The 14,062-nt window shown below is 42.1% G+C and overlaps 1 protein-coding gene across 1 annotated transcript in view; it reads right to left on the bottom strand.

The window, feature by feature from the left end:
* The window catches only part of SLC22A3 (solute carrier family 22 member 3), a 56,107-nt gene that overhangs the window by 5,692 nt on the left and 36,353 nt on the right, over positions 1 to 14,062 (bottom strand). Inside the window, exons 6-9 of the mRNA XM_054970169.1 lie at positions 13,712 to 13,809; positions 13,397 to 13,611; positions 7,007 to 7,115; positions 3,501 to 3,613 (exon numbers count right to left, since the gene is read on the bottom strand). Coding sequence (XP_054826144.1) covers positions 3,501 to 3,613; positions 7,007 to 7,115; positions 13,397 to 13,611; positions 13,712 to 13,809 — 535 coding nt within the window. The remainder of the gene's footprint in view (positions 1 to 3,500; positions 3,614 to 7,006; positions 7,116 to 13,396; positions 13,612 to 13,711; positions 13,810 to 14,062) is intronic.

Genomic DNA, 14,062 nt, shown 5'->3' with positions numbered 1-14,062 from the left:
CTAATATATATGTTATACCAGAGCAGGCACCACAGTGGTAAGATCTTTCCTGTCCAGGAAGAGCTTCCGCTGGCTCACCAGCCAGAGCTGATTAAAGGCACCCATGGCGACCTGTTTATCCAATAGCAGACGTGGGTCCAGCAGAACCCCCAAGTTATGAACCTGCTCCTTTAGGGGGAGTACAACCCCATCCAGAACAGGAGATATCCCCATTCCTGGGTCAAGCCTCACCCCCACCCCAGCAGCATCTCCATTTTGTTGGGATTAAGTTTCAGCTTGTTATCCATCCCAAAATTGCCTCTAAGCACCTGTTCATGGTTTCCATAGCCTCCCTGGGATCTTCTGAAAGTGTGAAATAATGCTCAGCATCATCCGCATATTGGTGGCAACTCAAATCTCCAAAAGATCTCTCCCAGTGGCTTTACATAGATGTTGAAAAGCATGGGGGACAAGACAGAACCCCATAGGTCAGGGGCCAACATACAGCACAGCAGGCCCCCAGCACGATACTCTGAAGCCTACTGTTGAGGTAGTATCAAAAGAGTACCTACCAGACCCAACTCTGAAAAACAGTCTGGAAGGATACCATAATCAATTATCTCAAAAGCCACTGAGAGGTCCAGGAGAATTAACAAAAAGTCATACTCCTCCTGTCCATCTCCCAGTGCATGTCATCCTCCAGTGCAAGCAATGCTCTTTCTGTCCCATGACCAGTTCTGAAACCAGATTGGAACAGATCCAACTTCATTATGAATGGGAAACAACTAGAAAGTGGGTTTTTTGGTTTCGTTTTCCCGGCCATGTCGGACGCTCCTCTCCGCAGGTCTGGGAGGAAGCGGCCGAGCAGCCTGACCGGGTGGTTGACCCGCGAGGGTTAACCCCCAGGACTCCCAGGTAGGGGGTCAGGGTCCGGAGTGCTGCGGGAAGAGCCCCCTGAAGTTGATCCAGGGGGTAAATAGCCCATCTGCTCCTATGGAGGCCAGCAGACTTGTGCAGCACATCGCGTGCTGCCGGGCCATGGAGAATGGCAACAAGCAGATTTAAGGTGAAAGCCTGTAAGTAAGCGGATCCCTTCTGTTACTTTAAGCGTATGCGAAGGATTGGTGAGAGTTGAAGCTTAAGAAGGTTCGGATATCTTCCCCTTCATTGAGTTTTGGAACTTAGTTGGCGGACTCCCCCCCCCCAAGATGGCGATGAAAAAGCAGAGCCCTGCTGTGGGCAAATCGGTTTCAGCTGCGCTGCAGGGGAAGGGAGAGACTCTTGAAGAGGTGGTTAAACGGTCGGTTGTTGAAGCTATGAAGCCCTTTGTTGATAGGCTAAATGAAATCGGACAAAGGGTTGGTTCAGTTGAAAATGAAGTGAAAACCACTAAAGATGTAGCGCTCGAGGCAGAGAAATCTGCTCGTGAAAATGCAACACTCATGAGAGCTACAAACAAAGAAGTAAAGCTTTTGGAGAATCAATTGATAGGACTACAAGTGGATCGTGCTCAGATGGTATTGCGTTTACAGAATGTGAAGGAGGAGGAAAGTGAAAATTTAAAGGATCTGGTGTCGGAACTTTTGGCGTCATTCGCAAAGGCAACTAAAGAAGAGTTAAAAAGCGATATTCTGGAAGTCCGTCGGACACCTTCAAAATATGCAACGAAGCGTCAGCTGCCTCACGAGATTATTATTGACTTTTCATCTAAGAAGACTCGGGACACCATTTTATATAATTCGACTAACGTGGACTTGGACTTTCTTGGCAACAAGGTTAAGATATTGAAGGACGTTCCATTTCTAGCTCGGAAAAGAAGATTCAAGTACAAAAGGTTTGCAGCTCTTCTGAGAAAGCGTGATATAAAATACAAATGGTTATTTCCGGAAGGCATCTGGTTTAGATATAAAGACCAAGCCTACAAGATAATATCAGAAGTACAGCTGAGGGATTTTGTGCTTAATCATCAAGAGTTCGAGCAAGAAGATCCAGAATCTGAAGGGGGGAGTGGGGAGGAGGGAGTGAGCACAGCTATTGTAGGTGTTCAAAGAGAACTGAGACCGAGACGCGGGGTGGGGGGGGGGGAAGAAGACCTGATCCTGACTGTAGTTCGTATCTTATAAGATCTACCAATCTAATAGCATATTAGAAAGTTTAACTTTAAATAATTGTATTACGAAGGGAATTCAATACTTGTAGTTGTAGTCTGTGTTCTTATGTTGTTTTTTCCCTCCCCCCTTGTTTCCTTTTTCTGTTTGTAGTTTTGATGTTAGTAATTAAAATAAAAATTTATATATATATATAAAAAGGAAACAACTAGAAAGTGGGTGCTTAGAGGATGATTAGAAGACCATGTTATGGGGATGCTCAGGGGAAAAATGCTGCAGTATGGGAAATAAGGTGGAGAAAAATCTCTATGTGGATGCAGTCTCGATTCACTTACCCTCTTGTTTCATCTCTAGGAAAAGTTACATGAAAATGAAGACAGCATAGTCATAGCTTTTTGGAAGTAGGTGTCTTTCACAAAGCACAACAACCTCACAGGGTACCAAAACATCAAGGAAATGATTGTGTCTTGGGTTTCTCTTTGCACACAATAAGACTAAGAGCCAAGCTACAAGTGACTTTTTTCACGTGGAGAACACTTGATCGTTTTCGCAAGTTTTCCTGGGAACTGAAGTCCTAGTGTCCTTCCCCTCTCTGTTAGAATCGCTGCTCGAAGAGCCAGAGAAAGCCGGTGGCAGTAGCAACTTTTGCAAATCGTTCCTCCAGTCATAAACCTGCTCTCAACGATCTTTGGGGGCAGGCAGCTGCAACTTTCTCCCTTGGTGTCTTGCTCCCGGGGAGCTGCTCTGGAGAAAGCCGACATGTCAGTGAAGCTAAGCAGGATGCCCAGAGAGAAAGTTGCAGCTGCTTGTCCCCAAAGAACGTTGAGAGCAGGCTTGTGACTGGAGGAACGATTTGCAAAAGCTGCTGCTGCTGCTGGCTTTCTCTGGCTCTTCAGGCAGCGATTCTAACAGAGAGGGGAAGGACACTTGGACTTCAGTTCCCAGGAAAACTTGTGAAAACGATCTAGTGTTCTCCACGTGAAAAAAGTCACTTGTAGCTTGGCTTTAAGAGCAAAAGCCCTGAAGGCAAAACTACATTACATGTAAACATGCATTTAAGTGCAGATAGCTGATTCTTGTTCAGAAAAGCATTTTTGGGAGCAGATAAATTTCACTAGAGAAGCTGCAGGGGACAGAGCTTAACCCTTTTCTCACTCGCCACTCTCCTGCAACTTCTCTCCCAAGTTACTTTTGTAGATAGCATCAGCAGGAGACTAAATAAACCATTTTCTGCTATGAGGAAGTTATTATGGGCACTAGCCTTCATCACTGCATTGCTGTATATATGATCTGCTTTTCTCTAATTTGAAAGAGAAAGTGAGGCTACAGGTGAGTGGGAAAAATTCCTGTTCACTTTCATGGAAAAACCTGTAAGAGGAGGAAATTTTTAAAATGGTGACTTAAATGTCTTACTGTAGATGATCAGAGGCAGTTCCACCCAGATGTCTGCTAGTCGATAAAGAAGAAATGGGGCTACAATGCCCCCTATATCACACAGACCTGAACATATTGCAACACCAAAGTTTCTATAGGGAAAAAAGATAACATGTTAAATTAATCAGGATGCACACATACATTTGTGCATGAGCTAACGTTGTTACACTTACCTCCCTGCCCAATCCCATATCTCCCTCCTACTCTGGTCATCTGTTTTCTTCAGATGAAATACTGTGCCTGATGCCAGGAAATCAGGGCCTCCAGTCCACAGGCCATCAGAATGTCCTTGCAAATGAGGCCGGATTGAGCTCTAGAAGGCGCCTTCAAAACTATAAGGACAGATACATGGTTTCTGAGGTGCTGCCACCAACACTATTTCAGGCCAGGCACTAACTGCCATGTAAGCCATATGGGATTGTATGCATGTATTTCGGGATGTAAAAATCTGAAAGGAAAATCAGGATTTATGAACCTACAAGATTAGGTGAACTTAAATCTCAGAGAAGGCAATGGAATTTTCGTCTAGGACCTAGTCATTGGATGCATAACCCTTTTTTCCTGTTGAACAAAAGAAAGAAAAAAGCTTTGCATTCTTACAGATCAGTGTTTTGGTAGCTAAATAAGAGAAACTTGTGTGCCTACTAACATCTGGACTGCATTACTTTAGGATGTATATAACTGACCATTTTACTACCTTTTTAATACACATCAGCACAATATGCAGTGAAATTCTCATTACTCTGAAGAATATATTTTCTGCCTTTCTACTTTACAACACTCAGGGTGGCTTACAATGTAAAAACAATGACAAAAATATATTTAAAAATAATTTAAAAATCAAAGTTTAAGACTCTCAATAAATAGAAAAACGAAATTAATCACATGCAGACCTAAACAAAAACATCTTCAACTGCCTCCTAAATATCGACAGCAGGGGTCATGTGTTGATTGTTCCATAATTGTGGGACTGCCACCAAAAAGGCTCTCTTGTGTATCCACCAGAAAAGCTTCTCTGGTTGATGAGACAATCAGGAGGGCCTCTCCCTATGCTCTTAATTCCTAGACAGGAATATATGCCTGTCCCAAGCTATGTAGGGCTTTAAAGGATAAAACATCTTGAATTGGGCGTGGAAGCAGATTGGTAGGCAGTGTAATTGCTGTAGTATTAGTGTCATATACTCCCGATGGCTGGTCCCAACTAGAAGCCTAGCCACAGCATTCTGCACTAGCTGCAGCTTCCAAACACTTTGCAAAGATAGTAACTAAGGCATGGATCACTGCGGCTAGATCTAACTGAACCAGGAACAGGCACAGCTGACACACCAGCTGAAGCTGGGCAAATGCACTCCAAATCAATGCAGCCACCTGGTTTTCTAAGGTGACTGTTATGTTGAGTAGCATTCTAAAGTTCAGAACATGGCTTTTCAAGTGGAGTTTAACCCCAACCAAGACAGGAGGGACCTCAAGTCCCTGGTCAATCTTTCTACTAACCCAGAGAATCTCTGTCTTGTCAGGATTAAGTTTCAGCTTGTTCACCATCATCTAGCCCATAATTTAGCACCAGCTCAGAACATCAACAGCATCCTCAGAATTAGGTGGAAAAGAAAGGTACAGCTGGGTATCATCTGCATATTGCTGACACCACAGCCCAAGCCTCCTAATGAACTCTCCTAGTGGCTTCATATGAGACCAAACCCTGTGGAACCCCACAGGCTGATGGCCATGGGGCAAAGAAGAAATCCCCCCATTGGCTCCTTTGAAGACCATCATCCCAGATAGGATTCAAGCTACCATAACATGGTGACTCTTCGTCCCAATGCCAAGAGGCAGCTCAGTAGCCTACAACAATCAATAATATCAAAGACCGCTAAGAGATCCAGCCGAAGTAGCAGGGTCACATCCCCCCGTCTAGTTCTCAATAGAGGTCATATTAAAGATACATCAAAGTACTGTGATGAACTACTGCTTGGTAAATGGTTGTTTCTATCTACTTGTTGGAATTTTGTGCTAAATCAAAAGCACAGTTGAAAGGTAGGGGAAGCAGTCATAACTACCTGGAATCTTAGTTCTCCTAAATTTATATCCCACTTTGCTACAAAAATGTACTCAGGGAAACATACAATAAGAATATTAAATAGCATAAAACCCACAGTATTAAAATAGATAAATAACCTATTAAAGCAGAATGTACCCTTTGGTAAAAGGTGTTCAAAAGAGTTTAAAGCAGCATATTTTTATTTTTAAAAACCCTAAATTAAAAAAAAATTAAAAATCATTTAAAACACATTATCAGCATTATAAAATCTGTTGAAATGTCTGCAATAAAAGAACAGCCAGAAACGTATACAGTACACATTAGCAGCTATATAAATTCAATCAACAGTATGAAATCAATATAAATCAGCTTAAAGGCTCTCCAACCCATCCTTAGCCATAGACATCCATAATCATATATAAATTTAAATAATTTTTTAAAAAGATGTGACAAGGCTTTTTCTGAAAGCCTTCAAAAATGACAATTGTATGCCATTCAGGAGAGTACTCCATCATCTGGGAGGCCAGAGCTGTAGAATAATAATAATAACTGCACTTATGTACCACTCTTCTAGACAGATCAGTGCCCCACCCAGAGTGGTGAACAAGTTAGTGTTATTATTATCCCCACAATACAGCTGGGGCTGAGAGGAGCGGCTTACCCAAGGCCACCTACTGAGCTCATGGGAGTAGTGGGATTCGAACCCGTAGAGTGCTGATTCGCAGCCGAACCACTTAACCACTGTGCTGAGAGGTCAGATAAGGGTTCTTGCAACAGGGCACCACTGCGCAGTGTCAGTACCCAGGAAGGTTCAAATAGGCAAGATGGTCCTTTAGTACTTAGAATCAAGCTCTTTAAACATCAAAATCAGCAGTCCAGTGTGAGTGTCACCAAAGCATGGCCAGAAATAACTGCAGCTGGAAAACCACTTTATGCTGGGAAAAAGCACTCCAGAGTACCTTTGCCACTTGTTTGTCTTGGGACAGAGATGAATCCAGAAGTGCCCTCAAATGCAAACCTGATCTTCCGGTTGGAGTAAAACTGTACCAAGGACAGACTGTATATCTATTCTGTAATCAGCTTTGCTCCCAGTACACAGCATGTTGGTTTTGTTTGGATTATGTCAATTTTTTTTCTCCTATGTCTAGCCTTTTATAGCTCCCAAATTCTGGTTTGAGGTGGTCACTGACTCTCTTAGGTTAGATAGAAAAGAGAGGCAGAGATGGATATCATCAGCACGCTGATGGCACTTCACCCCACTTCCCTCTTATTCAGCAGATATGATCTGCATATGTGTATACTGCAGACCCTTTCCAAAGGAACTGACATTCTATGAACCAATTCATTGTTTGGTCATGCAACTTGTCATAACATGTTTTCTGATCTAGCGCTGAACTTCTTTTGTATCCTCTGAGGAATTTTCAGATGACTTAACTGTTCCACTTACCTCAGTGTTGTAGGATACAATTCAGAATTCACAAGGTACACAAGTTCAAAAGTCATAGTAATTGCCACTCTTGCCACAATGGATACTGATGTTTTTAACCATGAGATGCCTATTAATGAGATATATTCAAATGAAACACAAAAAGAATTTATTTAATGTTGGGAACCAAATATCAAGATCGTATTCCCAATTCTATTTACTATGACTTTATACTGCTCTCAAGCATATCTTACTTCAGATAAACCTTTTCACAGATATCAAACCCCTTCCTATTGAGTTCAGAAGTGAAGAATCATCAGATTTGGAACAGGCAAAATGGAAGTTTAAAGAAATATTACGTATTTACTTTCTGATTTTGCTGTTACCTTATCCTAGGACTAAGGGTAGGGATGGATTAGGATATAGATTTTTTTAAAAATAACAAAACAGAAAGGTGATCTTCAGATTTGAGAATACTTAGCAGCATTGGCTGTTGTGGGTTTTCCGGGCTGTATTGCCGTGGTCTTGGCATTGTAGTTCCTGCCCGGAAAATCCACAACAGCCATTGTTCTCCGGCCGTGAAAGCCTTCGACAATACTTAGCAGCATTACTCACATTCACCTGTAGGTAGCACTAAAAGACTGCTTTTGACATGCAAGCAAGCTTATCTTTGAAAGAAAATTAATTCCATAATTTTATTAAAAATTCCAGGCAGCTGTATTGGTCCATTAGAAATAAAAACCTGAAAGCAACAATAGCACAATTTACTAGAACCCACTAAGATACTACAAAGTATTAAGGAAACATGTGAGTTCGCTAGAGCTGTTCCTCAAGCTGGAGGTTAACTTAAAACTACATTGCTGTGCACGAGGAAAAAAGACCTTTTCTGCTGTTGAATGTAATCTAGATGTTAAGTGGAAGTGATCAGGTAAAATTGAGCTAAGAGATCTCAGTTCCACCAACAGTTTGTGACAAAGACACAAGGGCTGAAAACATAAAAGCTTGTAGTTATTCAGATCTGCTTCGAGCCCTGGTCAGAACACACAGGTCTCTTGAAAAGCAGCAAGTGGAAGCAGCAAGTAAAGATAAGCTTGGTTGTTCTTATTTTGGCAAAGCTGAATATTCATTCTAGGCAGTGCAATAGGAGAGTCACTAGAAGCCAACCAGGATACTTATATCTAGCGGTTGGAGAACAGGTATCCTCATTATACTGCCTGATAATAGGACTTGCCTGTGGGGGGAAATATGCCCTTCAGTCAGTAGACAGCCCAGCTAATTTGCCTTCAACTGATTTTTTGCTTCACGCATCACCTAAGTTAGCTTTGTTAATGTAAGTTATACCCCATTTTTCACTGTTTTTGTTCTATCCCTTACAAGAACTTAGGTCTTCTGATTAAAACTAGACACAGATCTGATTAGTCATTGGCTTTCTTAATTTCCAAGGGAAAAAATGCAAAGGTTCCTTGTCCCAATAGCCTTTGCAGTCTGGGGCTTTTTCATCATCCCCTGGAATATCATCATCTCCTCCCCACAACCTTTTTGTTTATTGCTGTTTTCTTACCTTCCAGTCTAAGGGCCAAGCTACACATGACGAATGACACTTGAACGGCAAGTGGATTGACTGGAGGGCAAGTGAACAGGGAGAAATACACTTGCTGTTCAAGTGTCATTCGTCATGTGTAGCTTGGCCCTCAGAGCCAAGCTACAAGTGACAAATTATACTTGCCTGGCAAGTGAACAGACTCACGTGTATTCCTCCCTGTTCACTTGCCATTCACTTGCGTTCCACTTGATCAAGTGGAGCGCAAGTGAATGGCAAGTGAACAGGGAGGAATACACATGAGTATGTTCACTTGCCAGACAAGTGGAATTTGTCTCTTGTAGCTTGGCCCTCACTAATGGTCTCTAATAAATTCAACAGCTTTCTCACTATTTTGTGATTTTCCCTTTGTTCTACTAAACATATTGTGTTACTTTTCACAAGTTACAAAGGCTTCATTGAACAGACCTGAGTAAGATAAGATTCTGAGGGCCAAACTACAAGTGACGAATGACACTTGAACAGCAAGTGTATTCCTCTCTGTTCACTTGCCCTCCACTTGCTCTCCACTCGATCCACTTGCCGTTCAAGTATCATTTATCACTTGTAGCTTGGCCCTGAGTTCACCTGCATAGAATGGCACTGCAAATGGCCTCCTTGCTATATTTGCTATTTATTGCCCACTCACCACAGAGAAAAAGTAACCAATTAACTGGTTTGTATGGGGTTTCTCCCCGATCTCTCAACCTGTCCCACAAAGGATAGTAGTTTTTACTTGGGTAGCTAGTGAGATTCTGTGTTCAAATGAATGTGTTAAGGCAGTTTGGATATAGTCCTGGGAACTTAGTAGCATTGCACCTGTCATTATAGGTAAAGTTGCCAGATGTTGGGTTTGTCTTTGTCCTTCGTCCAATTACGAAATCTAAAGTTTTCAGGAATATGAATTTGTCAATGCATCTGGTTCACCTGAGGCAGAGGATCATGCCAAATGTTATGGAGTCTGCTAACTGATATGGGTGAAACAGAAAAACTTGCATAATCACTGCAAGAACACACACAGATAGAGGTGGACACAGACTGGGAAAAACCCACGGGCCGTGAATCCATGGCGTTTCACAGATCATGAACTTTTCACGGTCCAGCACCGGTTCGCAAACCGACTGGATCATCAGTCCAGGACAGCACCAGGAGCGCTCTAATCCCTCCTTGCTCCATCTGACTGGCAGGCCGCCAATCAGATGGAGCAAGGGGGGATTTAAATGTTAAAGTGCTCCTGGTGCCACTTACCAGCGGGGCGGGGAGGCTTTAACGAACCACGGACCAACGGACCAGCGAAGTCCGTGAGGTTCATGGAAAACGGGTGTCCCACGACCCACCCGTTTGCAAATGCTGAACTGGCCTGGTTTGTGTTAAATTTTGTTCCGTTTTCCGGTCCATGCCCACTTCTACACACAGATAATAATGCAAATTGAAATCTAGGAGCAGTAACCTAGTTTGACTGTAGTTTGCAATTAATCAAATATCTTTGCAATATGATAATAACACAGTTTGGGTTCCTTAACTGCTTTTGTTTTGTTTCGATAGATGGTGTCGTAAGAAAGTTGTACATTTTTCCAAATAGCTTTCCTTAAAACAAAGTGTTTTTTTATCTATGGGTCTGTTTATATATTATGATCTAAGAAAAGTTAACAAATTAAGAATTGAATGAGAGTATGCCTTATATACTTTCTCCCCATGGGAAACAGAGGGAGAAACACATAGCCCTAACATACTTGCACTTTGTCTCTGAGTGGTCTCGTTTAATCTGTCAATGGTCTTTGGTAACATTGATCAAGAGATGTCATAATATAGTTCTGAGGCTTAGCAGATATTCCTGGAACTGCTTTCGATGATGCCATGTTGACCTTTCCTAGTTGTTTAGTGACTGGCTGTTCTGCAATTTTATGCATGTCTGTGGCAACCACAACCTAGTGATTACTGATGACAAAATACTTTTCATCTTAATGTTATACAGCAGTGGGAGTGCATACTAAAAAAATCCAGTATTTTTCAGATCGGGGTATGCAGAATACCATACATACTCAGTATTCCCAATATTTGGGTCCAAAATACCAGTACAGTATTTGGATTTGGGTTTTATTTGGAATTCAAATATATTCAGCTCCATTATTCCCTAAGGAGAAATCTTTCTGGGGGTTGGAGGGGCTGTTTTTCAAGAAAACTACACCAAAATTGCATGGAACCTAGGCTTGCCTATCCACTAAAGATCTCTCAAGTTTCAAGCCAATTGGGTTAAGGGGTCCAGTTCTATGGGCTCCAGCCAATCACCATTATTTCCTATCAGGGAAAAACTTTATCCAATGCTTTTTCCAGGGCAAAGAAAAAAGCCTTAAATACAGTCTTAGCCAAACACATGAAATCAACCACACTGGCCAAGCCTTCCAATGCAAATAGAACCAACAAAGCCCAACAGAACCAACATCAAACCACAGAATCCCAGCAGAACCAAATTGAAGCAAGGGACACTGTTACAAGCTCAACAGAACCAATGTAACTCACAGATGTCAGACAGAATCCAGGGCCAATAGAAGCCCTACATAACCCAACATCAAACCAGAGAGTCCCAGCACCCAAACTGGCAAGCCAGTAGTACCAAGGCAGCTAGCCAGACCTGGCAATGGCATATGGCAAGCAAGCAACACTGACACAGACACAGACCCAATAATGCTGACAAACTCCCTCCTCCTTCTCCAGCCTGGGAAACCTGCAAAGGTGGAAAAAATAAGCTGCCACAACCTTTAAAATGCAGTTTTTGGATATTCCTGAACACATCTGGACAATTCAGGAATGCAAATACTGATTTATCCAAATATACCCAAAGAAGACAAATATATCTGAATATACCCAAATAACAATGAATAGCTATTTGGGGGTATATTTTTAAACCAAATATACAGAATTGCACATCCCTATCCTGCAGTCCTGTCACAGCATTTCATGCCCTTGGAGAATCATGCAGCCGAGTCAATGGAAAGTTAATTCCAAGAAGATTGAAGTAATGAGCACTGGCAGGCATTGTGATCTTGGTGGATTACTCTTCCCTATATTATTTCCTGATATTGCCATCAGCTGAAGGTAAGGTTGCTAACATCCTGGAGGGAAAAAAAGTCTTGCCCCTTTAACAGAGGTTTGATGTGTGGGAATGGGCAGTTTTTCATGCAATGGAGGCAAATAACATACTCTAGTAAATAGCATTGCATTAATCCTTTATTAAATGGGCAGGACATATTTTCTCCAGATTATTGGCATGGCAATCCTAATTGAGGGCAACCCCTTCTTATATTCCAACAAGAACTGGGAGGCATACACAAAGGCATCCTTTGTGGCTCCTTCTGACCCATGACCTCTTAGTCTTGAATGTGTACTATTGGGTTGGCTCTAACCAGCTTTTCTGCTGGTGAAAAATAGAAGATTCTTCTCTTACCACCCAAAAAGGCTATGCTGGGGACGATGGTGCCAGCTTGCTAGGTGACCTTGGGCCAGTGGCATGTTCTCAGCTTAACCTACCTCACAGGATTGCTGTAAGGATAGAATGGAGGGAAGATGGTCATAGATCCAGAGGAGTTAGCCATGTTAGTATGTAGTAGCAAAGAGTCCAGTAGCATCTTTAAGACTAACCAAATTTAATGTAGCCTAAGCTTTTGAGAGCCACCGCTCTCTTCGTCAGATGCATGAAGGAGGGAAGGAAAACAATGTAAGTCACTTTCAGTGAAATCCTACCAGAATTACTCCAGTCTAAGGCCAATGATTTCAATGGGCTTAGACAGAAGTAACTCTGCTTAGGATCTCACTGTTTGAGTCTCCATTGGGGAGAAAGGCAGGGTATAAATAAAGTAAATTATATAAACGTACAAAAGCCATGAGGAACAGGGGCTGTAGTTTATTTTTATTTTTTTTAATTTTATTATATTTATATTCTGCTCTCCCTAAAAACCAGGCTCACAGCGGATCACAACAGTAATATAAAACAGGCAGCAATAATAATTAAAACATTTCAGTAAAGACATTGCAGCATTCTTATTGCACAATCCCTCTATGTACAAAAACCCATGAGGTGGGTGGCAAGCTGCTTGAGGTTCAGCAGACTAGGGGGGTTCATATCCCCCTCCGGTGGGAGGCAGATTGGGGAAGGGGGGATGCTCGCCTTAACCACCATATGCCTGGCGCAACATCTCTGTCTTGCAGACCCGGCAGAAAGATAGTACATCCTTGCTGGGTCTGAGTCTCTACAGACAGAGAAGTCCTGGTCCAGGTCGGTACCAGGGCTAAAAAGGCCCTGGCCCTGGTCAAGGTGAGACAAATCTCCCTGGGACAGGAGACCACCAGTAGATGTTGGTCTGCTGAGCAAAGTGCTCTCCAGGGAACATATGGTGAGAGGCTGTCCTGCAGGTATGGTGGTCCCAGTCCACTAAGGGCTTTAAAGGTCAACACCAAGACCTTGAACCTAATCCAGAATTCCAATGGGAGCCACTGCAGCTGGCGTAAAACTGGGGTTGTATGTGACCAGAATGGAGTTCTGTTCAAAAAGCGTGCTGCTGCATTCTGGACCAGTTGCAATTTCTGGAGTAAGGACAAGGGCAGCCCAGTGTAAGTAGGAGAACTGAATAAGTTTGAGTGAAAAAGCTTGCTGTATCTAATCCATTATATTCAAGAAATAACACAGAATTTTGTTTAAGCAAGCTCTTAAGGATGTGAAACTTCTGTTTTAAAATCTGTTTTAAATGTTTTTTTAAAATACATAATTAAAGTGTCTCCACTGAGAGACAGGGTGGGCTAGTAAATAAATTAATACATAAAAATAAGCAGGCTACCTTCTGGTAAGAATGCAGTAATTAAGCAGGCAACACCTGCCACAATAGTGCTGATCACAAAGGGTGGGCGCCGGCCAATCCGGTCAATTATCAGTATGATTAAAAGAGCTGCAGGCAATTCCATCATTGCTGTGATGAAAAATTCCAAATAAAGATTTCCTTCAATAATTCCCAGCCGCAAGACAAGCCCTTGGTAAACCACTGCACTTGTGAACCTTGAAAAGCAAAACAAAAATAAGAGCTGAAAAGAATTCAAAGCAACCTGGCTTGACTGGTAAAGACAAAACAGAGACAAGCCACATAGTTAGGACTTACCAGGCATACATTAGAATAAGAGTGAATTTTCTCATCTGTGGAGTTCTGACCAGATCAAGAAGGGAAGGATTACTAACCTCTTCATCAGTAACTACTATCTAAGAGAAGCAGAGATCAGAGTCTTAATCAAGGTAAAGAAGTCTGTTCAGGTAAAAAATTACATAAATGCAAAATATAATAATAAACTGATGGAAATATGGATCTATGACAAGCAGATTTATTGTCTCATGATCTGAATCAGTCGAAACATTCACAACCACTAAAAAAAAAATTAAATTAAGTCTGAGGGAAAATGCCTATCCACAGACACCTGTACATTTTATGGCTGGGTGAGATTTGAACAAAAGTCTT

This window comes from Eublepharis macularius, chromosome 1 (assembly GCF_028583425.1).
Source record: "Eublepharis macularius isolate TG4126 chromosome 1, MPM_Emac_v1.0, whole genome shotgun sequence".
In the NCBI taxonomy this organism is placed as follows: Eukaryota; Metazoa; Chordata; class Lepidosauria; order Squamata; family Eublepharidae; genus Eublepharis; species Eublepharis macularius.
The sequence above is the reverse complement of the archived record's forward strand: the minus strand, read 5'-3'. Positions and strand labels throughout refer to the sequence as shown.